Here is a 23454-nt window from a genome sequence, read left to right as displayed (position 1 = left end):
AGGCTGTCCATGTCCAAATGCAGCAAAATCCAATATCCAGGACTGAGTTGACAAGTGGCAAGTAACATTTGTCCACAGAAGTGTCAGGCAATGACCATCTCCAACAAGAGAAAGTCGAACCATCACCCCTTGACTTTCAATGGCATTACCATATCTGAATAGACTACGATCAAAATCCTGGGAGTTATCATTGACCAGAACCTGAACTGGACTATCCATATAAGTACTGTGGCAAGCAGACCAGGACAGAGGCTAGGAATCCTGTAAGGATAACTCATCTTCTGACTCCCCAAAGCCTGTTCACCATCTACAAGGCACAAGTCATGCATTTGGTGGAAAGTCTGCACTTGCCTAGATGAGTGCAGCTCCAACAAGATGTTGGAAACCATCCAGGACAAAGCAGCCTGCTTGACTGCTATCCCATCCACAAACTTTCAATTCCTCCACCACTGATGAACAGCCATGTGTACCATCTACAAGATGCACTGTAGGAACTCACCAAGGTCCTTTTGGCAGAATTTTCCAAATCCATGGCTATTACCATCTAGAAGGACAAGAGCTATAGATTTCTGGTAACACCACCACCCGGAGATTTCCCTCCCAAGTCACTCACCATTCTGACTTGGAAATTTATTGCCTTTTTTTCACTGTCGCCGGGTCAGAATTTTGGTATTTCCTCCCTATCAGCACTGTGGGAATGCCTAGACCTCAGGGATTGCAGTGATTCAAGAAGGCAGATGGTTAGCACTGCTGCTGCCTCACAGTACCAGGGACCCGGGTTCAATTCCAGCCTTGGGTGACTGTGTGGAGTTTGCACATTCTCCCCATGCCTGCATGGGTTTCCTTTGGGTACTCCGGTTTCCTCCCACAGTCCAAAGATGCACAGATTAGATTGACTGCCCATGCTAAATTACTCCTTAGTATCTCAAGATGTGTAGGTTAGAGGAATTAGTGGGGTATGCATGGAATTAGGAGGATAGGGCCTGGGTGGGATTGTTGTCAGTTGGAGAGAAGGTGCAGACTCGATGGGCCAAATAGCTTTTTCTGCACTGTAGCTATTCTATGATTCTCAATGGGAAGCATGAATGCTGCCAGTGAAACCCACACCCCTTAAATGAGTTTTTAAAAATCTACATGTACCACTAGTCTCAGAGCTTGCTTTTTAATGCTCCACTTGGCAGGGATATTTCTGAAAGGGCTATCCCATTTTATACTTCAGAATATATGTACTAATGTCTGTGAATAGAAACCCCAATGGCTGGAAGGTGGTCTATCGCTGTGAAATGTTTGCCTGACCATATGTAATTTCTATGCATGTGTTTGGATTGCCTTTCACAATTTTTGTTTCTTATGTTAAAGATAGTTACAGTATTTCCTCCTATGTTAGCTTGAGATTTCACTTCATGCCAATAAAGTTTCTTTCAATATAATGATATTGATGATTTGGCAGAAGGAAAGTTAATGCACAGGCCTTCCTCTGGTGGCTGCTAGCCCATCCCCATGTGGGCGAGATCATGTTGCACCGGAGATTGGACTTACAGTAAAGTTTATACTTAGAGTAAAGTTCAACTTTTTCACCTAAACACTATTGTGATATTGTAATCCAATTTGCTGCCTACCTGAAGGTAAACACAGTCCATTATCCAGTCATAGAGCTAAGGTTGGAGACACTTCAGGGAATACTAACTTGTGTAATAAAACTAGGTCTATATCAAAGGTTAAATTTGATTCTCGTTGAGAACCTGTTTGTGAATTTGTGCCTGAAAATTGAGTCAATTTGTTGGTTTAAATTTAGCCTTGTCTCAATAAAATAATCAATCAGTCTGTGCTCAGAGATAGGACAAAATTCCCACATGTGGACAGGCATGGTCTGGATCATTGTATTCAGTACAAATAACAAGGGATTTTAATTACTGAGAATAACAAGAGATTTTAACTACTGATTAGAATGATCTGCATACAATGTTCCCTAACATGTCTGTATAGTGTGTAAGAAACAATACCTTTCACTGTATACCAATACACGTGACAATAATAAATCAAATCAAATAATCTATCCTCATAACGTGTTTACTTAACATAGGAGTAGGTAGCCTATTATGCCAATTCCAAGCCAAGTTCCACCTACCACTCCCCTGCCCCCACTCACCTCATGCCCCACCTACCCACCCCCATCCCCCCATCTCTCACAGAGACTGAAAGAAGTACAGGGTAAGGTGGCAGCTTCCTGGCAGTAGGTGGTGGGGAGGGCAGGGGCAGTATTCTGGGTGGTGAAAATGACTGAAGCTGCAGCTAGGGGCATCAATCTTCCAGGAGTGGTCTGAAGTCTCCAGGAATTGAACATCAATCCCCATAATGCTGCTGTGTGCAGATAAATCATAAGGATATCAAATAAGATATGAGTGGCACGGTAGCACAGTGATTGGCACTGCTGCTTCACAGCTCCAGGGACCTGGGTTCGATTCCCGGCTTGGATCACTGTCTGTGTGGAGTTTGCACATTCTCCTGGTGCCTGCGTGGGTTTTCTCTGGGTGCTCTGGTTTCCTCCCACAGTCCAAAGATGTGTGAGTTAAGTTGATTGGCCATGCTAAAATTGCCCCTTAGTGTCCTGAGATGCGCAGGTTAGAGGGATTAGTGGGTAAAATATGTAGGGATATGGGGGAAGGGCCTGGGTGGGATTGTGGTCAGTGCAGGCTGGGTGGCCTCTTTCTGTACTGTAGGGATTCTATGATAAATACATTTTTAAAATGTTTTTGGACATTTCTCTTTACCAGACATTTAAAAATATTTAAGCAAAATACTGTGGATGCTGGAAATCTAAAACAAAGAAAATGCTAGATAAACTCATAATAAACTGAATGATTTTTTATAGAAAAGTCATTTGGATCCAAAACATTAACTGTTTCTTCACAGATGCTACCAGACATGCTGAGTTTATCCAGCACTTTCTGTTTTTGTTTTCTGCTAAAAAGACATTTACAATGGGGATGGGGGTTAGCGGTGCTGCCAGAGACCTGGGTTCAATTCCAACCTTGGGAGACTGTGTGGAGTCTGCACGTTCTCCCCTTTGCTGCATGGGTTTCCTCCGGGTGACTCCCACAGTCCAAAAGACATGCCAGTTAGGTGGATTGTCCATGATAAATGCACAGGGATAGGACAGGTGGTGGGGGGAATGCGAGGCAGGTGGTGACACTGGGTAAGATGCTCTTACAAAGAGACAGTGTAGAATCGATGGTCCAAATGACCACTGTCGGGATTCTATGGGTTTTTAAAAATCCATCTTTAAAGCTACAAAGCCAATGCTCAGAGTGGATTGGGCAGATCCACATCTATTCCTTGCTTGTTTCAAAAAACAAATTCAAGATCCAATTTGTGGTCTCACAAGAAAAACTGAAAAGATAAGGCACTGCACCCCATCCTAGACCTGATCTGACACCTGATCCCAGCCAAAAGGCTGAGAAACGAAAGGTGCTGTTTGGCTGACAATCATGCATTATCCAGTTGTGAAATGAGTCTCTTTGATTTCTGTAGGCAGTCAGTGGGTCACACAGATGGGTGCGTTGACTGACTGATGACAGGAGCTTAGGGATTAAATGAAACCTCCAGGAATACATTTACTCAAAATTTGGCAAATCCCAGCCACAGCCCAGCCAGTGGAGGGAGAGGGTTCCTCCAGCGCCAGGAGTCCTGTCTGCCATCCTCAGTTTGGATGGTGAGCTCTGGACAATTCTGGATTTGACCCTGATGTACATCCCATTTCCTTCCAGCAACTGGCAATATTTTTCATGTCAACCAAATAAACCAAACTCAGGGACGAAGCAAGACGGGCAGCCCAGCATGATGCACAAGCCCACTCCCAGGAAAAATCCAGGCAGGAATTTAGTCAAAGGGGTTCATTCTGACCCCTGACTGGTACATATCAGATTGGCCATGGACACAGTGAGGAGAAGGTGACCTGAGTAAGGATCATTTATTAATGAAAGGAGGGAATGTGGTTGTTTTATGAGTTTAATCTGGTTTGTGTTCCAGCTCTGGGACGATTGTTTCACTCGGTTTATTTGGGTTTAATGATGTTTAAGTTTCTCTGGGTGAGATGTTGTTAGTTTTAACCCTGTCTCTCTCTCACACACAGATGTACATGAGGAAGTCCAGGTCTGTGTGGTTCAGGACGGTATTCCGGATAAACAGTGGGATGTGGAGGTGGACGGGGATGAGGTTTTTTACATGGATTTTAAACTGAAGAAGGAGGTGGCGCGGATTCCCGAGTTCCAGCACCTCACAATACAGGGAGGAGAGGAGGGAATCTCAGCTGATATCGCCATCTATATACAGAATTTAAATATTTATAAGCAAAGGTGGAACGGAACCGCGGAACCGAGAGGTGAGTAACCGGGTTCACCCCCCTGAGCCCCGGGGGCCGGGACTGGATTCACCTCCCCAGTCCCGCCGCTCCTCCCCGTGGATTCACCTCCCCAGTCCCGCCGCTCCTCCCCGTGGATTCACCTCCCCAGTCCCGCCGCTCCTCCCCGTGGATTCACCTCCCCAGTCCCGCCGCTCCTCCCCAGTCCCGCGGCTCCTCCCTGTGGATTCACCTCCCCAGTCCCGCCGCTCCTCCCCAGTCCCGCGGCTCCTCCCTGTGGATTCACCTCCCCAGTCCCGCCGCTCCTCCCCGTGGATTCACCTCCCCAGTCCCGTGGCTCCTCCCCAGTCCCGCGGCTCCTCCCTGTGGATTCACCTCCCCAGTCCCGCCGCTCCTCCCCAGTCCCGCGGCTCCTCCCTGTGGATTCACCTCCCCAGTCCCGCCGCTCCTCCCCGTGGATTCACCTCCCCAGTCCCGCCGCTCCTCCCCAGTCCCGCGGCTCCTCCCTGTGGATTCACCTCCCCAGTCCCGCCGCTCCTCCCCGTGGATTCACCTCCCCAGTCCCGCCGCTCCTCCCCAGTCCCGCGGCTCCTCCCTGTGGATTCACCTCCCCAGTCCCGCCGCTCCTCCCCGTGGATTCACCTCCCCAGTCCCGCCGCTCCTCCCCGTGGATTCACCTCCCCAGTCCCGCCGCTCCTCCCCAGTCCCGCGGCTCCTCCCTGTGGATTCACCTCCCCAGTCCCGCCGCTCCTCCCCAGTCCCGCGGCTCCTCCCTGTGGATTCACCTCCCCAGTCCCGCCGCTCCTCCCCGTGGATTCACCTCCCCAGTCCCGCGGCTCCTCCCTGTGGATTCACCTCCCCAGTCCCGCCGCTCCTCCCCAGTCCCGCGGCTCCTCCCTGTGGATTCACCTCCCCAGTCCCGCCGCTCCTCCCCGTGGATTCACCTCCCCAGTCCCGTGGCTCCTCCCCAGTCCCGCGGCTCCTCCCCGTGGATTCACCTCCCCAGTCCCGCCGCTCCTCCCCAGTCCCGCGGCTCCTCCCCGTGGATTCACCTCCCCAGTCCCGCGGCTCCTCCCTGTGGATTCACCTCCCCAGTCCCGCGGCTCCTCCCCGTGGATTCACCTCCCCAGTCCCGCGGCTCCTCCCCAGTCCCGCCGCTCCTCCCCGTGGATTCACCTCCCCAGTCCCGTGGCTCCTCCCCAGTCCCGCGGCTCCTCCCTGTGGATTCACCTCCCCAGTCCCGCCGCTCCTCCCCGTGGATTCACCTCCCCAGTCCCGCGGCTCCTCCCCAGTCCCGCGGCTCCTCCCCCTGGATTCACCTCCCCAGTCCCGCCGCTCCTCCCCGTGGATTCACCTCCCCAGTCCCGCCGCTCCTCCCCAGTCCCGCGGCTCCTCCCCGTGGATTCACCTCCCCAGTCCCGCGGCTCTGGATTCAATCCCAGGGAATGTGTATTTGGGAGTCAATCCCGGCCGCCAGTCTCCCAGGCGCTGATTTTTCGGGCAATCAGTTGGGAATTTGGAGCTGATTATCACATGGAAATGTCAATGAAATCTTTCTTTAAATACTATTGGCGGAGCCTGAGCTGAAGTCTGCGGGTCCGTCAGCCTCTCACCTCCTGCCCACCAGGAGTGATTCACTGCAGCCGGGTTTACAACAGCTCCCCACTACCAGGGAGCCCAAACCCCCTGGAGAGAAGGAGGGGCCAGGGAGGCACCCCAGGAGGTCAGAGGTAAGGGGGAGGTAACCCCTGGGGCATTGCCAGCCTGGTACTGCCCACTGGGCATCTTGCAATGTCAAGAGGATGAGACCAGAGAGGATGGGGTCTATTCGGGTAGGGCAGAAAGAGTGAGGAGGGTGATCAGAGCTTGCCATCAAGTTGGGGTTGGAGCTGGCTGGGGAGGGGTGGGTGCAGTGCCAAGGTGCCAGGCTGGAACTGTCCATGGGGCACCCACCCACCTTCTCTCGGCCTCAACAGCCTCTGGTTCGACCATAGAACACTACAGCACTGAAACAGGCCTTTTGGCCCTTCTTGGCTGTGCCAAACCATTTTTCTGCCTAGTCCCACGGACCTGCACCTGGACCATATCCCTCCACACCCCTTTCATCTGTGTACCTGTCCAAGTTTTTCTTAAATGTTAAAAGTGACCCACATTTATCACTTCATCTGGCAGCTCATTCCACACTCCCACCATTCTCTGTGTGAAGAACTGCCCCCCCCCGCCTAATATTCCCTTTAAATTTTTCCCCCTTTCACCCTTAACCCATGTCCTCTAGCTTTTTTCTCCCCTCGCTTCAGTGGAAAAAGCCTGCTTGCATTCATTCTATCTATACCCATCTTATACACCTCTATCAAATCTCCCCTCATTCTTCTACCAGCAAGAGCAACATGACTGTTCCCCATCTATAGGGAGCAGGTTTTTTCCTCGCTTGAGAGACCTGTTTCTGTAAGGCCATAAAGGCAAATGAGCTCACTAAACACATGCAAAACATTATTTAAATAAATTATTCAGCGTCTCCCCAGAAACGGGCAAGAAGCCGATTACACCAGAAATCCTGTTCCAGTAAGATCGCAAGAGACAAGCAATGGGGTGGTGATTCTGATCTCTTGGCTCTCGTGTGTTTACCGGCTTGCTCCACCCATCAAAAATCACTCTGCACAGAGTGTCGGAGATTCATTCTGATAAGTACGCTCAAAAAATGGGTGGAAAAGCTCCTGTTTCCCACCCATTGGGCGCTTAGTTTTGTTTTGGGAGAATCCCAGCCCTTGATCCCATTGGGGGTTGTAACTGGGAGCAGGTTTCAGTGAAATAATGAGAATTGTATCATGTTCAGTGGGGTGTCTTTACTACAGTGACCCCAAAGATCAAACCTTATTACCATGTGTATATTAACTATTTAAAACTGTACTTATCCAAAATCCACTTTTCAAAGAGAAAATAGTATGCAAAAATCACAGGAATTTCAATCCATAATGTACTCTGGTCATGTTAGCTTCAGTTATCTCGGCCACACACAAGATCACTGGGTAAGTATTGGTCTCCTTAAATGTGTTGGAAGCAGTACATAAAAGTTATACAAGTCTATTAGCAGGAATAGACAGATTGTTTTATGAGGAAAGATTCAAAAAGCTAGGCTGGAGTTTAGAAAAGTTTAGGTGACTTGATCAAAATATTTAGGTTCCTGAGGGGTACTGACAGGGTGAATACGGAGAGAATGTCTTGTCCGAGAATTAAGAATGTGAGGTCACTACTTAAAGGGTCACTCATTTAAGACCAGGATGAGGATAATGTCTTTTCTCTGAGAGTTGTGTCTAGAATTCCTCCTCAAAAGACAGAGGAATCAGAATATTTGAATATTTTTAAGGCATAGCTAGATTCTTCATTAACAAGAGAGTGGGATAGGTAGGAATTGATGTTACAATCAGATCAACCATGATCTTGTTGAATACTGGAGCAGGCTATAGGGGCCAAGTGGCCTACTCCTGCTCCAGATTCATATATGCAAATTATTGGTTGATGCTGTACCAGGTGTTTGTACTGATCTCTTGGTGTGTTGGAGTACGGTTGACCTGAGGGACTGATGGTTGTTCAATTACTTGTTCAGGTGGCAAAATCAGATCAGTCTCATAAGTTGTTTGCAGTGAAGGAGTAATTTCACCAGTTAAGCATAGATGTTTACAGCAGCAGCAATAGATCTCATCATTCATCTTCATCATGCATGACTAACATGACATTATTTCCATTACATTGAGACAGAAGTCCTGGGACCAATTACACCATGACATCAAAACCGGTGATCACTTGTACCATGGTACCAAATCCAAAGGCTCAGTGGCTGCTTGCACCATAGTGCCGAATCCAGGAACAGTTTTTCTAGGGGCTCAGTTAGCCCAGATAGCTGGATGGCTGGTTCATGATGCAGAGCGATGGGGGTTCAATTCTCATATCGGCTGAAGTGTGGTGATCCTCAAGTTAAATCACCACCAGTCAACTCTTCCCCTCAAAAGAGCAGAGCAGCCTATAGTCACTGGGACTATGATGACTTTCACAGTTTTTATGGTTTGCAAGTTACAAGAGAACATATGATTCTCTTAAAATGTTGATATTTTTAATAGTTAATTTGTATCCACGTTAACAGATTTAATATGGATACCAATTTGAACTGGATGCAGAAAAATGAAAATGGCTCCAGATAATGATTATAAATTTAACAGGTTGAGAAAAGAAAATAGCAGCAGCTTTGTTACTTTACTCATAGCAAATTAAATGTTCACTGATACTTAACACAGAATCTTTTCTTTACGCTTTCAAGGAATGTGAGAGTCACCAGCAAGGTCAGATTTTGTTGCCCATCCCCAATTGCCCTTGAAGTGAGTGACTAGTTCGACAATTTCAGAGACAGTTAAAAATCAGCCAAATTGTTGTCTGTAGTCCATGTCGGCCAGATAAAAATTGTTCATCCTTCTTTTGCTTTCTCCAGTGATTTTCCATTGTGTGAAGTCCTTTTATAGTCAATTTTGCAGGAAAAGCAGTTTATATTTTACTGGAACACCTTGTATCAATTCAAAGCCTAATCTTCATAACCAAAACACTAGTGTCTTCTGCTGGTCTGTAATCTTTTATTTTCCTTGATGGCATTTGTTTCACAGCTTATTTTCAAAAAAAACCTGCAAAAGCAGTCCACATTCACATGCAACAAAACTTGAATAACATTCAGACTTGGCTGACAAGTGACGAGACATTTGCAGCACCTAGGGGAGAGTGTGACAGGAGGACATTGAATTAGACAGCAGTACCGAGAGGAGAATTGTAAAGGAAATAGACAAGCGTTTCTGTGGCTGTAAATTAGACTCCAGGATGGTATGTTGCCTCTCTAGTGCTGGGGACAAGGATGTCTCAGAGTGGCTGAGGATATTCTCGAAGGGGAGGGTGAACAGCCATGGTCATGATACACATTGGTACAAGTGATATAGGTTTCCTAAAAAAAAGGGGGGATTCAGCCCTAAAAACAGAATGTGGGGATTTATAAAGTAAGTTGAAAAATAGGACCTCAAGGGTAGTGACATCAGGAGTACTAACAGTGCCACGTGTTAGTCAGAGCAGAAATAGTAGGATATAGAAGATGAATATGTGACTGAAGAGATGGTGCGAGGTGGAGGGTTTCAGATTCCTGGGACATTGGGACCTGTTCTGGGGGAGGTAGGACCAGTACAAACTGAATGGGAGCCTATGCAAGGAGTCAGGAGGAGGATAAGAACAAAAGACAGAAAGGGGAGTAAGAAAAGCGATAGCAGGGATACCAAGGGCCAGAATCAAACAGAGCCACAGTGGAAAAAAAAGTAGGAATGAGACAAGTAATGTTAAAAACACAAACCTTAAGGCATTGTGCAAAAATGTGTGGAGCATTTGCAATAAAGTGATTGAATTAATCACTGAAATAGATATAAACAGGTATGATATAGTTGGAATTATGGAGACTAGGAATGGGAATTGAACATCCAGGGGTATTTAGGAAAGGCAGACAAAAAGGAAAAGGCAGTGGATTTGTATTGCTGGTTAGAGAGGAAATTAACACAATAGTGAGAAAAGATATTAGCTCCAATGATGTGGAATCTGTGGGTAGAGCTGACGCAGAACTGTTCACGTTATATATTAATGATTTGGAAGAGGGAACTGAATGTATTATTTCCAAATTTGCAGATGATACAAAATTGGATGGAAGGATGAACTGTGAGGAGGGTGCAGAGAATCTTCAGCGTGATTTGGATAGACTGAGTGTGTGGGCATTTGTATGGCAGGTGCAGTATAATGTGGATAAATGTGAAATTATCCACTTTGGTAGCAAGAATAGCAAGACAGATTATTACTTAAATGGGTGTAAATTGAGAGAGGTGGATACTCAAGCGAGACTTTGATGTCCTTGTGCATCAGTTGCTGAAAATAAATGTGCAGGTACAGCAGGCAGTAAAGAAGGCAAGTGGTATGCTGGCCTTCATAGCAAGAGGATTTGAGGATAGGGATGTTTTGCTCCAATTGTACAGGGTGTTGGTGAGGCCACATCTGGAGTATTGTGTGCAGTTTTGGTGTCCTTATCTGAGGAAGGATGTCCTTGTATAGAGGGAGCACAGTGAAGAGTTTACCAGACTGATTCCTGGGATGTGGGTTGTCATATGAGGAGACACTAAATTGATTTGCATTATATTTATTGGAATTTAGAAGAGTGAAAAGGAATCTCATAGAAACTTATAAAATTCTAACAGGATTAGATAGGGTAGATTCAGAAAGAATGGCTACAATTTTTCCAAAAGCGCTGAATTGGTGGGAAAACTGTTCTAAATCCGAACTGTTTTGTCAGTTCAGCTTCTCACTCAAATCTCCCCAATCTGTTCAGTGCAGAGCTCCCAGTCGTGAATCTCATTAAAAACCCAGGGAGGAGGAGAAGCCTATTCACACCAGAGTCTGACAGTTCTGGATCTCTACATGTGCTCAGTGGCCCCAAACTGTCAACCACCCATTAGCCAGCCTGGGACCCCTGCAGTGCTGCCCCTCTAGTCCCTCCCACTGCCCAATCGCAACCCCCACAGCAATTCCCGGGCCAGCCCTAAACCTCCACCCCCCCCCCCCCCACCCGCCAACCCCCTGTCCCAGAGCGCCCCAATGCCCAAACCACTCCCCACCTCTCTGATCCTGGCAGACCCCTTCTCCAGGGTCAGAACCCCCACCAGCCCAGCCCAATTGTTACCCTCCCTCCATCCCACACCAATCCCTCTGCAGAGTGGCAGCAGGACACCCCATCCCTACCAATCACACCTAGTCCAGCCCACAATGGGCCCCACCCCTTGGCACTTCCCGATGCCCAATGGACTGTGCCAAAGTGCCCCCGGGCATGGGCACTTTGCCCCTTGAGCAGTGCCAAGGGGCACAGGCTGGCACTGCCAGGGTGCCCATGCCCAGGGGTACCATTTCCCCACCACCCAACCCTGTGGGAGGCCCCGATTTTTCCCTCCCCCACTTCACTCCGGCAGGCTCTCCTGCTAGTTCCTAGAACGTGAGGAGTTACTCTCAACCCTGCCGGAATGAATGGTGGGGTGGAGATTCAATCAGGGCCTGAAGGATCCTGGTAATTAACCAATCTGTATACTTCAAACAGATTTAACTGCCTTCCCGCTGACTTGTGGCGTGATCTGACCGCTGACTGTCTGCCGGCTCTGGGAGATACACATTCCCGGCGCATGCGCAAATCCCAGTTCAAGGCTGCAGGTGCGCATTTCCCACCGTGACCCAACAGAAAAGTTGCAGGTCACAATAGGAGAATTGCAGCCAATGTTTCCAATGGTGGGGAGCCTAGAACTAGGAGTCATAGTTTGAGAATAAGGAGTAAAGCTTTTAGGACTGAGGTGAGGAGAAATTTCTTCACCAAGATGCTGTTAGCGAGGGAGAGCAAGGATTTTGACCCAGCAATAGCGATGAAATTTTGATATCTTTCCAAATCAGGTTGGCATATTGAGGGAACCTTCCACACAGTGGTGTTCCGATGTATTTGCTACCCATTTCCTTCAAAGAGTTTGCAGGTTTGGAAGGTCCTTTTGAAGCAGCCTTGGTGAGTTACTGTGGCACATTTGATAGATGATACACACTGCTGCAACCGTGCTTTGGTGGTGGAGGTTCTAGAAAAAGTGCCAATCAAGTGGCTGCTTTGTTTTGGATGACAAGTTTCTTGAGTGTTATGAGAGCTGGCAAGGGGAACCATTCCATTACACTCCTGACTTGTGCCTTGAAGATGTTGGACAGACTCTGGGGAGTCACTCACCATCCTGACTTGGAAATATATAGCCATTCCTCCAAAAAGCTGGGTCAAAAATCTTGGAATTCCCTCCCTTACAACACTGTGGGTGTACCCACACCTCAGGGACAATCGTGGTTGAACAAGGTAGCTTTCCACCACCTTCTCAAGGACAATTAGGGATGGTAATAAATGCTGGCTGGCCAGCCAGCGATGCCCACATCCCATAAATGAATTTAAAGGAAAGGAAGAGAGCTACTCTCTGCAGGAGATTCCCAGCGTCTTGCCTGTTTTGTAGCCACAGTATTTATATGGCTAGTCTGGTTCAGTTTCTGGTCAATGTTAACATCCTAGATGTTGATTGTGGGAGGGGACTTCAGCGATGAAATATTATCATAATACTGACAACAATAATAATCAGGGAGAGATGGGTGGATTCTCCTTCTTGAAAATGTACAGTGATTTGGCCTCAGCTACTTTCAGTGGTAGCAAATTCCACAGGCTGACCACTCTCTTGGTGAAGAAATTTCTCAACTTAATCCTACATGGTTTACGCAGTATCCTCAGACTGTGACCCCTACTTTTGGAACATCCTCCTTGCATCTACGCTGTCTAGTCCTGTTAGAATTTTATAGATTTTTACAAGATTTCCCCCTCATTCTCTGAACTCCAGTGAATACAGCCCTAACTAACTCAAACACTCTCCATATGTCAATCAGGAATCAATCCAGTAAACCTTCTCTGCATTCCCTCCATCAGAAGAACATTCTTTGGATAAGGAGATCAGAATAGCACAGAATATTCCAGTTGTGGCCTCACTAAGGCCCTGTATAATTGCAGCATGACAACTCTGCTCCTGTACTCAAATCCTCTTGCTATGAAGGCCAACATAGCATTTGCCTTTTTACTGCTTGCTGCACCTGGATGCTTATCCTCAGTGACTGGTGTACAAGGACACTCAGGTTTTATTGCACAATCTGCTCTCCTAATTTATAACCATTCAGGTAGTAACCATTGAATCCCTACTGTGCAGAAGGAGGCCATTCAGTCCATCGAGTCTGCACTGACAACAATCCCACCTAGGTCCTATCTCTGTAACCCCACATATCTACCCTACTAGCCTTTCTAACCTACGCATCCTGGGACACTAAGGGGCAGTTTATCATGGCCAATCCACCTAACCTGCACACCTTTGGACTATGCAAGGAAAACAGAATGTGCTTAGCCACTTTTGCTGCCAAAGTGTACAATCTCAGACAGGAATGAACAATTGTTGCACTTCACTCATGTGCTGCTTGAATGTTTGCCATTGTTTATTCACCACTATGCCTTTAAGTAATGTACCCCAATCCATGTGCCACATACTATCATAGTTCTCTTTAATCATAGAAACCCTACAGTGCAGAAGGAGGCCATTTAGCCCATCAAGTCTGTACCAACCACAATCCCACCCAGCCCTATTCTTATAACCCCATACATTTACCCTGCTAATCCCCCTGATACTAGGGTCAATTTAGCATGGCCAATCAACCTAATCTGCACATCTTTGATGTGTGGGAGGAACCTGGTGCATCCAGAGGAAACCCAAGCAGACACGGGAACATAAGAACATAAGAAATAGGAGCAGGAGTAGGCCATCTAGTCCTTCGATCCTGCCCCGCCATTCAATAAAACCATGGCTGATCTGAAGTGGATCAGTTCCACTTTCCCGCTTTCGCCCCAGGAAGGCGAATGGGATGCTGGCCTTCATAGCGAGGGGGATTGAATATAAAAGTAGGGAGGTCTTGCTGCAGCTGTATAGGGCATTGGTGAGGCCGCAGCTGGAGTACTGTGTGCAGTTTTGGGCGCCGCACCTGCGCAAAGATATTTTGGCCTTGGAGGGAGTGCAGAGGAGGTTTACTAGGCTGATACCGGAGTTGAGGGGGTTGAGCTATGAGGAGAGGCTGAATAAACTAGGCTTGTACTCGTTAGAGTTTAGAAGAATGAGGGGAGATCTCATTGAGACGTATAAGATGATGAATGGGATGGATAGGATAGAGGTGGAGAGACTCTTCCCACTCAAAAAAGACAGTAGGACTAGGGGGCACAGCCTCAAGATAAAGGGGGGGCGGTTTAGAACGGAGTTGAGGAGGAACTTCTTCACTCAAAGGGTGGTGAATCTCTGGAATTCTCTGCCCGTTGAAGTGGTGGAGGCTGCCTCGCTAAATATTTTCAAGAAGCGGGTTGATGGGTTTTTGATAAGCGAGGGGATTAAGGGTTATGGGGAGAGGGCGGGAAAGTGGAACTGAGCCACGACAGATCAGCCATGATCTTATTGAATGGCGGGGCAGGCTCGAAGGGCCAGATGGCCTACTCCTGCTCCTATTTCTTATGTTCTTATAACCCTTAATTCCCTTATCTATCAAAAACCTATCTACCCGTGACTTAAATATATTCAACGAGGTAGCCTCCACCACTTCAACGGGCAGAGAATTCCAGAGACTCACCACCCTTTGAGTGAAGAAGTTCCTCCTCAACTCCATTCTAAACTGCCCTCCCCCCCTTATTTTGAGGCTGTACCCTCGAGTTCTGTTTTCCTTTCTATGCGGAAAGAATCTCTCTACCTCTACCCTATCTAGCCTCTTCATTATGTTGTAAGTCTCTATAAGATCCCCCCTCAGCCTTCTAAACTCCAACGAGTACTGGCCCAGTCTCGGCACAACATTGAGGGCCGAAGGGCCTGTACTGTGCTGTACTGTTCTATGTTTCTATAAGCTAACCCCCTCATCTCCGGTATCAGCCTGGTGAACCTTCTCTGCACTCCCTCCAAGGCCAATATATCCTTTCGCAAATGTGGCAACCAAAACTGCACACAGTACTCCAGCTGCGGCCTCACCAGTGCCCTGTACAGTTGCAGCAAGACCTCCCTGCTTTTATATTCTATCCCCCTCACTATAAAGGCCAGCATCCCATTTGCCTTCTTGATCACCTGCTGTACCTGCAGACTGGGTTTTTGCGACTCATGCACAAGGACCCTCAGGTCCCTCTGCACCGTAGCATGCTGCAGCTTTTCACCCTTTAAATAATATTCCATCCTACTATTATTTCTTCCAAAGTGGATAACTTCACATTTGCTAACGTTATACTCCATCTGCCAGGTCCTCGCCCACTCACTCAGCCTATCCAGATCCCTCTGCAGACTTTCCACACCCTCCACGCAATTTGCTTTTCCACTCATCTTCGTGTCATCAGCAAATTTCAGTACCCTACACTCAGCCCCCTCCTCCAGATCATCTATGTAAATGGTAAATAGCTGAGGCCCCCACACCGATCCCTGCGGCACTCCACTAGTCACCAACTGCCAACCAGAATAGCACCCATTGATACCAACTCTCTGCTTCCTGTTAGACAACCAATCCTCTATCCACGCTAACACTTTACCCCCAACTCCGTGCACCCTAACCTTCTGCAGCAGGTGAATGTGGCAGAATGTGGAAGAATATGCAAACTCCACACAGACAGCGTCCCTGACGCTGTGAGGCAGCAGTGCTAACTACTGTGCCGTCCAGTCCAAGATGTCCTGTTCCTTTGTTGGTTCCTCAATGTATTGGTCCAGGAAAACCATCTCATATACACTCAAGAATTGATAGTGTTGACAGCATCAAACAAATCATGGTGTAAGAAAATTCCCAGGGCTTCACAGGTATAAAGGCAAAAGCAACAGTCTTTTCTGCAGAGGGAGAATATTTTGGAAGAACATCTCCAGAGGCCAGGGCTGCCAGTCAAAAAAGCCAGCATTCATCTTCAGAGTAACTCTACACCGCTGCCAGTTTAAATAGCTCTTAAGAGAATTATCCAGCTATCTAACAGAAGGATACCGAGTGAGAAAGACTTTACAGACAGCGGACAACTACAGAAGAAATCCAAAACTCCCGAACGCTACCAGACCTGGTTATATATTTTTTTGAGAGTGACTAACATTGTTATTTACTGTTTTGGTAATGAATGTCCCTTGTATTATTCGAACAGCATTTCAATCAAAACACACTTTAGTTAATATGTCACTTGTTTAGTTAAAGTTCCTGGTTATTTAAATGAAATACCATGTTAATTATTCACCTAAAGTGAGTGTCAGGCCTTTGTTTATTGAATATGAATGTTAATTTAAGAACAACTAACACCTTCTCAAATATCTTCACCAGATCACGACGCGAGGTAAAGAGGATTAACCTCTTAACAGACTCTCCCAATCTATGTGCAGATTAAAGTCGCCCCTAATCACAGATGTTCCTTTAACACATGCATCACTGGTCTAATGCTATTTTCAACATTATCACTACAGTTTGGTGGTTTGTATATCATCCCCACAAATGTTTTTTGCCCCTTAGTGTTTCTTAACTCAACCCATACAGATTCCACATCATCTGTGCTAATACCTTTCCTCAATATTATATCAATATCAGCTTTAATCAACAGTGCAATTCCACCACCTTTTCCTTTCTGTCTGTCCTTCCTAAACACTGAATATCCCTCAATATTTAGTTCCCATCCTTAGCCACACTGCAGTCATGTCTCCGTAATGTCAATTATATCATACCCCTTTATACCTATCTGTGCAACTAATTCATCCATTTTGTATCAAATGCTCCGAGCATTCAGATACAAAATCTTAAGGTGAACCTTTTTAATTTTTCTTGTCCCATTCCTACTTTTTTTTACAGTATCCTTATCTGACTCTGGCCCTTGACTTCTCTGTCTATTACTTTTATTATTTTCCTTATTGTCTTTCCTCTTGTTCTTTGCCCCTCCCCACTCTGAATCTTTGCATAGGTCCCCATCCCCCTGCCATATTAGGTTTAAGCCCAACCCAACCACTCGAGAAAGTACCCCCCCGACTTCCCCCAGGGACATCAGTCCCGGTCCTGCCAAGTGTAAACCATCCAGTTTGTATTGGTCTCACCTCGACCCGAGGGGGGTGGGGGGTGATGGGGGGGTGAAGGGGGGTGATGGGGGGTTGGGGGGAGGTGATGGGGGTGAAGGGGGGTGAAGGGGGGGTGGGGGGGTGATGGGGGTGGGGGGGTGGGGGGTGGGGGGAGGTGATGGGGTGGGGGGAGGTGATGGGGAGGTGGGGGGGTGATGGGGGAGGGGGGTGATGGGGGGAGGGGGAGGGATGGGGGGTGGGGGGAGTGGGGAGTTGGGGATGATGGGGAGGGGGGGTGGTGGGGGATGGGGGAGGGATGGGGGGGGTTGGGGGTGATGGGGGAGGGATGGGGGGTGGGGGGTGGGGGGGGTTGGAGGTGGTGGGAGAGGGATGGGGGTGAGGGGGTTGGGGGTGATGGGGGAGTGGGAGGGATGGGGGTGGGGGAGTGGGGGTTGGGGGTGATGGGGGAGGGGGGTGATGGAGGGGTGGGCGTGGGATGGGGGGAGTGGGGGTTGGTGATTGGGGAGGGGGGTTGATAGGGGGGTGTTGGGGTTGTGGGGGGGTGATGGGGGTGGGGGGGTGATGGGGGGGTGGGGGGGTGGGGGTGTGATGGGGGGTGGGGGGTGATTAGGGGGGTGATGCAGGGTCGGGGGGTGATGGTGGATGGGGGTGTGATTGGGGGGGTGATGGGGGGTGGGGGGGTGATTGGAGGGTGGGGGGTGATGGGGGTGGGGGGGTGATTGGGGGTGTGATGGGGGGTGGGGGGTGATTGGGGGTTGATGGGTGATTGGGGAGGTGATGGGGGTGGGGGGGTGATTGCGGGGTGGGGGGTGGGTGGGGGGTTATTGGGGGTGATGGAGGGTGGGGGGTGATTGGGGGTTGATGGGGGGTGGGGGGGTGATTGGGGGGTGATGGGGGTGGGGGGTGATTGGAGGGTGGGGGGGTGATGGGGGGTGGGGGGGTGATTGGGGGGTGATGGGGGGTGGGGGGGTGATTGGGGGGGTGATGGGGGGTGGGGGGTGATTGAGGGGTGGGGGGGTGATGGGGGGTGGGGGGGTGATGGGGGGTGGGTGGGGGGTTATTGGGGGTGATGGAGGGTGGGGGGTGATTGGGGGGTGGGGGGGTGATTGGGGGGTGATGGGGGTGGGGGGGTGATTGGGGGGTGATGGGGGGTGGGGGGGTGATGGGGGGTTGATGGGGGGTGGGGGGGTGATTGGGGGGTGGGGGGTGATTGAGGGGTGGGGGGGTGATGAGGGGTGGGGGGGTGATGGGGGGTGTGATGGGGGGTGGGGGAGTGATTGGGGGTGTGATGGGGGTGGGGGTGTGATGGGGGTGGGGGGGTGATGGGGGTGGGGGGGTGATGGGGGGTGTGATGGGGGTGGGGGTGTGAATGGGGGGTGGGGGGGTGATTGGGGGTTGATGGGGGGTGGGGGGGGTGATTGGGGGGTGGGGGTGTGATTGGGGGTGGGGGGGTGATTGGGGGTTGATGGGGGGTGGGGGGGTGATTGGGGGGGTGGGGGTGTGATTGGGGGTGGGGGAGTGATTGGGGGTTGATGGGGGGTGGGGGGGTGATGGGGGGTGGGGGGGTGATTGGGGATGGGGGGTGATGGGGGGTGGGGGGGTGATTGGGGGGTGATTGGGGATGGGGGGTGATGGGGAGTGATTGGGGGGTGATGGGGGGTGTGATGGGGGCGGGGGTGTGATTGGGGGTGGGGGGGTGATTGGGGGTTGATGGGGGGTGGGGGGGTGATGGGGGGTGGGGGGGTGATTGGGGATGGGGGGTGATGGGGGGTGATTGGGGGGTGATGGGGGTGGGGGTGTGATGGGGGATGATGGGGGGTAGGGGGTGATTGGGGGGTGGGGGGTGATTGGGGGGGTGATGGGGGGTGATGGGGGTTGGGGGTTGTGATGGGGGTGGGGGGTGATGGGGGGTGTGATGGGGGGCGATGGGGGGGCGTGATGGGGGTGATGGGGGGGTGGTGGGGGGAGGGGGGGTGGTGGGGAGGGGGTGGGGGGTGGTGGGTGATGTGGGGGGGTGAGGGGGGTGGGGTGATGGGGGGTGAGGGGAGGGGGGTGATGGAGGGTGATGGGGAGGGGGAGGGGGGTTGAGGGATGATGGGGAGGGGTGGGGGGTGAGGAGATGGGGGGTGTGGGGAGTGGGGGGTGAGGAGGCAGGACTGGGTGCACAGAAAATAGTCCCCTCAAATAGAACCAACATTGGGCCCAGAGGATACAGTCATCTTCACTGAGGGCCAACGCAGATCAGGATTGGAAATGTCCAAGCCCTGCGGTTTTGTGGTAATAGGGACATTTTAAAAGTGGGTGCCTTGTGGTGGGGGGAAGATTGGGGGGAGACAAGATGGGGGGGCTGATGCACAGAAAGGGGAGAAGAGGTGGGGCAAAGGGGGGAGAAAAGAGAGAAAGCGAAGCCGGTTGGTTGGAAAAACGAGGCCATTGCCATGGTCACCAGGTGAGGCTATCCCAGGAACTATCCCACCCCCGCCACACCCCTCCAACACCGAACTGGCAAACTCACACCCTTCACATGATTATTTTTAAAAAATCACCAATTTTTTCCTCTCATTAATCTCCTCCTGATTATTATTGCTTTTCCACAGATAAAATGTGTCAGTTTTATGGATCATTTTGCAGATCCACCCATGTGGTAACCATGGAGGGTGAAAGAGTAATAGGTGGTGGACTGTTCAACCCATTCTGCCACCCCTCCCCTGTGTTGGCTCTCTGGGATACCCAATTACTCCCACACCTCCCCCCGCACCCCACCAACCAATGCCTCCCTCCACCGTCAGTGCCCCCAAGAACAAAATGGTTATCATTTGGCACCCATTGTTTAGCAACAACTTCAATATAAGAGTAGGCCCCTGAACCTTGGCAGGTTCCCCCAGGTGAAACTTTACAGTTATTGGGGAGGGGAAGGTGTGGAACCGACAGGCCTCTACCCACTGGAGGCCCTCACTACCGAGCCAGGGAAATCATGGAATCAGAGATTCCCTACATTGCAGGAGGAAGGAGATCCTTCAAGTCTGCACCAAACACAATCCCATCCAGGCTTCATCCCCATAACCCCACGAACTTACCCTGCTAATGCCCCGGCACTAACAGTCAATTTAACCACACATCTTTGGACTGTGGGAGGAAACTGGAGCACCCGGAGGAAACGTACGCAGAATGAGCGAGAACATGGAGACTCCACACAGTGACCTGAGGCTGGAATTGAACTCGGGTCCCTGACGCTGAGAGGCAGCAGTGCAAACCACTGTGCCGCCCCACGGAACAGAGATGTTTCCGTTTTCCCCATTCCAGACAACTTCCCGAACCCTAACTGCGAATCACCCAAAATGATTCCGTCATACCAGAATGGAGAAAATGTGGGGGAGTGGGGGGAGAGGGGATGGGGAGAGAGAGGAAAACACTCATCAGGTAGCTATTAGTGGAAGGAACATTCAATTTCTTAGCCTAACCTGGCCACCCTGATTCCAGCAGAGGGCAATTGGGAATGACCCTGGATTCTTTGCTACCCTTGCCTCCCAACACAGACACGGAGGTATGAGGCAACATTTTATTCACATTTTTTGTTTTGTTCGAAGCCCCAACTTTCCTGAGCATCCCTTGTCAGAAGCATCCCTCCCTTTATTTGATTTATAAATTGAGGTAAGTTTTGTTATATTTTTATAATTTGCATTTGAAGAGTTCCTTCTGAAGAAACAATTGTTCTGACAGAATGGACCTTGGTGATCTGCTGGATATATGTATACGTGGCAGTCTGTGCAGCAATCTGGAAGAAACTTGAGGCAGGAAATGTAGGATTGTGGAGCCTTTACCAGCCACTATGAATGCAGAATCTCAGCAAGCAGCAGATCTTGGAGTAACAGAAGAACATAACATGAGAAATAGGATAAGGAGTAGGCCATCTAGCCCTTCGAGCCTGCCCCGCCATTCAATAAGATCATGGTTGATCTGAAGTGGCTCAGTTCCACTTTCCCGCTTTCTCCCCATAACCCTTAATTCCCTTATCGATCAGAAATCTATCTACCCATGACTTAAATATATTCAGCGAGGTAGCCTCCACCACTTCAATGGGCAGAGAATTCCAGAGCCTCACCACCCTTTGAGTGAAGAAATTCCTCCTCAACTCTGATCTAAACTGCCCACCACGCCCCCCCCCCCCCCCCCCCACTATTTTGAGGCTGTGCCTCCTCGTTCTGCTATCCTTTCTAAGCAGGAAGAATCTCTCTACCTCTACCCTATCTAGCCCTTTCATTATCTTGTAAGTCTCTATAAGATCCCCCCTCAGCCTTCTAAACTCCAACGAGTACAGACCCAGTCTATTCAATCTCTCTTCATAAGCTAACCCCCTCATCTCCGGTATCAGCCTGGTGAACCTCCTCTGCACTCCCTCCAAGGCCAATATATCCTTTCGCAAATGCGGCAACCAGACTGCACACAGTACTCCAGTTGTGGCCTCACCAGTGCCCTGTACAGTTGCACCAAGACCTCCCTGCTTTTATATTCTATCCCCCTCGCTATGAAGGCCAGCATCCCATTCGCCTTCCTGACCACCTGCTGCACCTGCAGACTGGGTTTTTGCGATTTGTGCACAAGGACCCCCAGGTCCCTCTGCACCGTAGCATGCTGCAGCTTTTCGCCCTTTAAATAATAATCCCTCCTACTATTATTTCTACCAGAGTGGATAACCTCACACTTGCTCACGTTATACTCCATCTGTCAGGTCCTCGCCCACTTGCTCAGTCTATCCAGGTCTCTCTGCAGACTTTCCACACCCTCCGCACAATTTGCTTTTCCACTCATCTTCGTGTCATCAGCAAATTTCGTCACCCTACACTCAGCCCCCTCCTCCAGATCGTCTATGTAAATGGTAAACAGTTGAGGCCCCCACACCGATCCCTGCGGCACTCCACTAGTCACCAACCGCCAACCAGAATAGCACCCATTGATTCCAACTCTCTGCTTCCTGTTAGACAACCAATCCTCTATCCACGCTAACACCTTACCCCCAACTCCATGCACCCTAACCTTTTGCAGCAACCTTTTGTGAGGCACCTTATCAAACGCCTTCTGGAAATCTAAAAACACCACATCCACCGGTTCCCCTCTGTCTACTGCACTAGTCACATCCTCATAGAAATCCAATAAATTCATCAAACACGACTTCCCCTTCACAAATCCGTGCTGCGTCTGCTTGATCAAACCAGTCTTTTCTAGGTGTCTTGCTATTTCTTCTTTGATGACGGATTCTAGCATTTTTCCAACTACGTACTTTAAACTAACTGGCCTATAATTCTCTGCCTTTTGTCTGCTACCTTTTTTAAACAGCAGCATAACATTAGCCATTTTCCAATCTTCCGGCACTCCCCCAGAGTCCATCAAATTTTGACAAATAATTACTAAGGCATCTACTATCACCTCTGCCATTTCTTTCAGAACCCTGGGATGCATTCCATCCAGTCCTGGGGACTTGTCTACCTTCAGTCCCGTTAGTCTATCAAGCACTACTTCTCGAGTGACAGTAATCGCATTAAGGACCTCATCTCCTACCACCCCTCTACCTTTAATATTCGGCAATCTATTTGTGTCCTCCTCCGTGAAGACCGACACAAAAAACTTATTTAAAGTCTCAGCCATTTCCTCGTCACCCACCGCTAAATCCCCCCTCTCATCCTCCAAGGGTCCAACATTCACTCTAGCCAGTCTCTTCTCCTTTATATATTTGTAAAAACTTTTACTATCACTTTTTTATATTTAGAGCTAGTTTAGCTTCATACACTATCTTTCCTTTATCGCTTTCTTAGTCATTCTTTGTTGTTTTTTAAATCTTTCCCAATCTTCTAATTGCCCACTACTTTTAGTCGCTCTGAACACATCAGCTTTTAATTTAATAGTCTCCTTTATTTCCTTCGATAACCACGGCTGGTTATCTCTTCTCCTACGTTCCTTCTTTACCATCGGAATATATTTCTGCTGAGTACCGAAAAAGATCTCCTTAAAAATCCTCCACTGTTCCTCAGCCGTCCTATCAACCAATCCATGCCCCCAATCTACATTCGCCAATTCCTCTCTCATCCTATCATACTCCCCTCTGTTCAAACAGAGGACACAGGTTCGGGACCCTATTTCTCATCCTCCATCTGCATCAGAAATTCAACCATACAATGATCACTTGTCCCAAGAGGATCCCTCACAAGAAGATCCCTAATTCTACCTGCCTCGTTACACAGTACCAGATCTAAGATAGCTCGATCCCTCATAGGTTCAGTTACATACCGTTCAAGGAAACTATCCCAACAGCATTCCAAGAACTCTTCCTCAAGCCCACCGCGTCCGACTCGGGTCATCCAATCAATATGCAGATTAAAATCCCCCATAATTATC

The 23454-nt window shown here is 49.2% G+C and overlaps 2 protein-coding genes across 2 annotated transcripts in view; both read left to right on the top strand.

Moving 5' to 3' along the window:
• Nucleotides 1–23454, top strand: part of LOC145348093 (H-2 class II histocompatibility antigen, E-S beta chain-like) — a 231901-nt gene that overhangs the window by 101379 nt on the left and 107068 nt on the right. The gene's annotated exons all lie outside the window — the stretch shown is intronic.
• Nucleotides 1–23454, top strand: part of LOC145348095 (H-2 class II histocompatibility antigen, A-U alpha chain-like) — a 68643-nt gene that overhangs the window by 10167 nt on the left and 35022 nt on the right. The window contains exon 2 of the mRNA XM_080196237.1: nt 4133–4381. Within this exon, the coding sequence (XP_080052363.1) occupies nt 4133–4381 (249 nt within the window). The remainder of the gene's footprint in view (nt 1–4132; nt 4382–23454) is intronic.

Source organism: Carcharhinus amblyrhynchos, chromosome 9 (genome assembly GCF_965287045.1).
Source record: "Carcharhinus amblyrhynchos chromosome 9, sCarAmb.v2.hapA, whole genome shotgun sequence".
Classification (NCBI taxonomy): domain Eukaryota; kingdom Metazoa; phylum Chordata; class Chondrichthyes; order Carcharhiniformes; family Carcharhinidae; genus Carcharhinus; species Carcharhinus amblyrhynchos.
The sequence above is the reverse complement of the archived record's forward strand: the minus strand, read 5'-3'. Positions and strand labels throughout refer to the sequence as shown.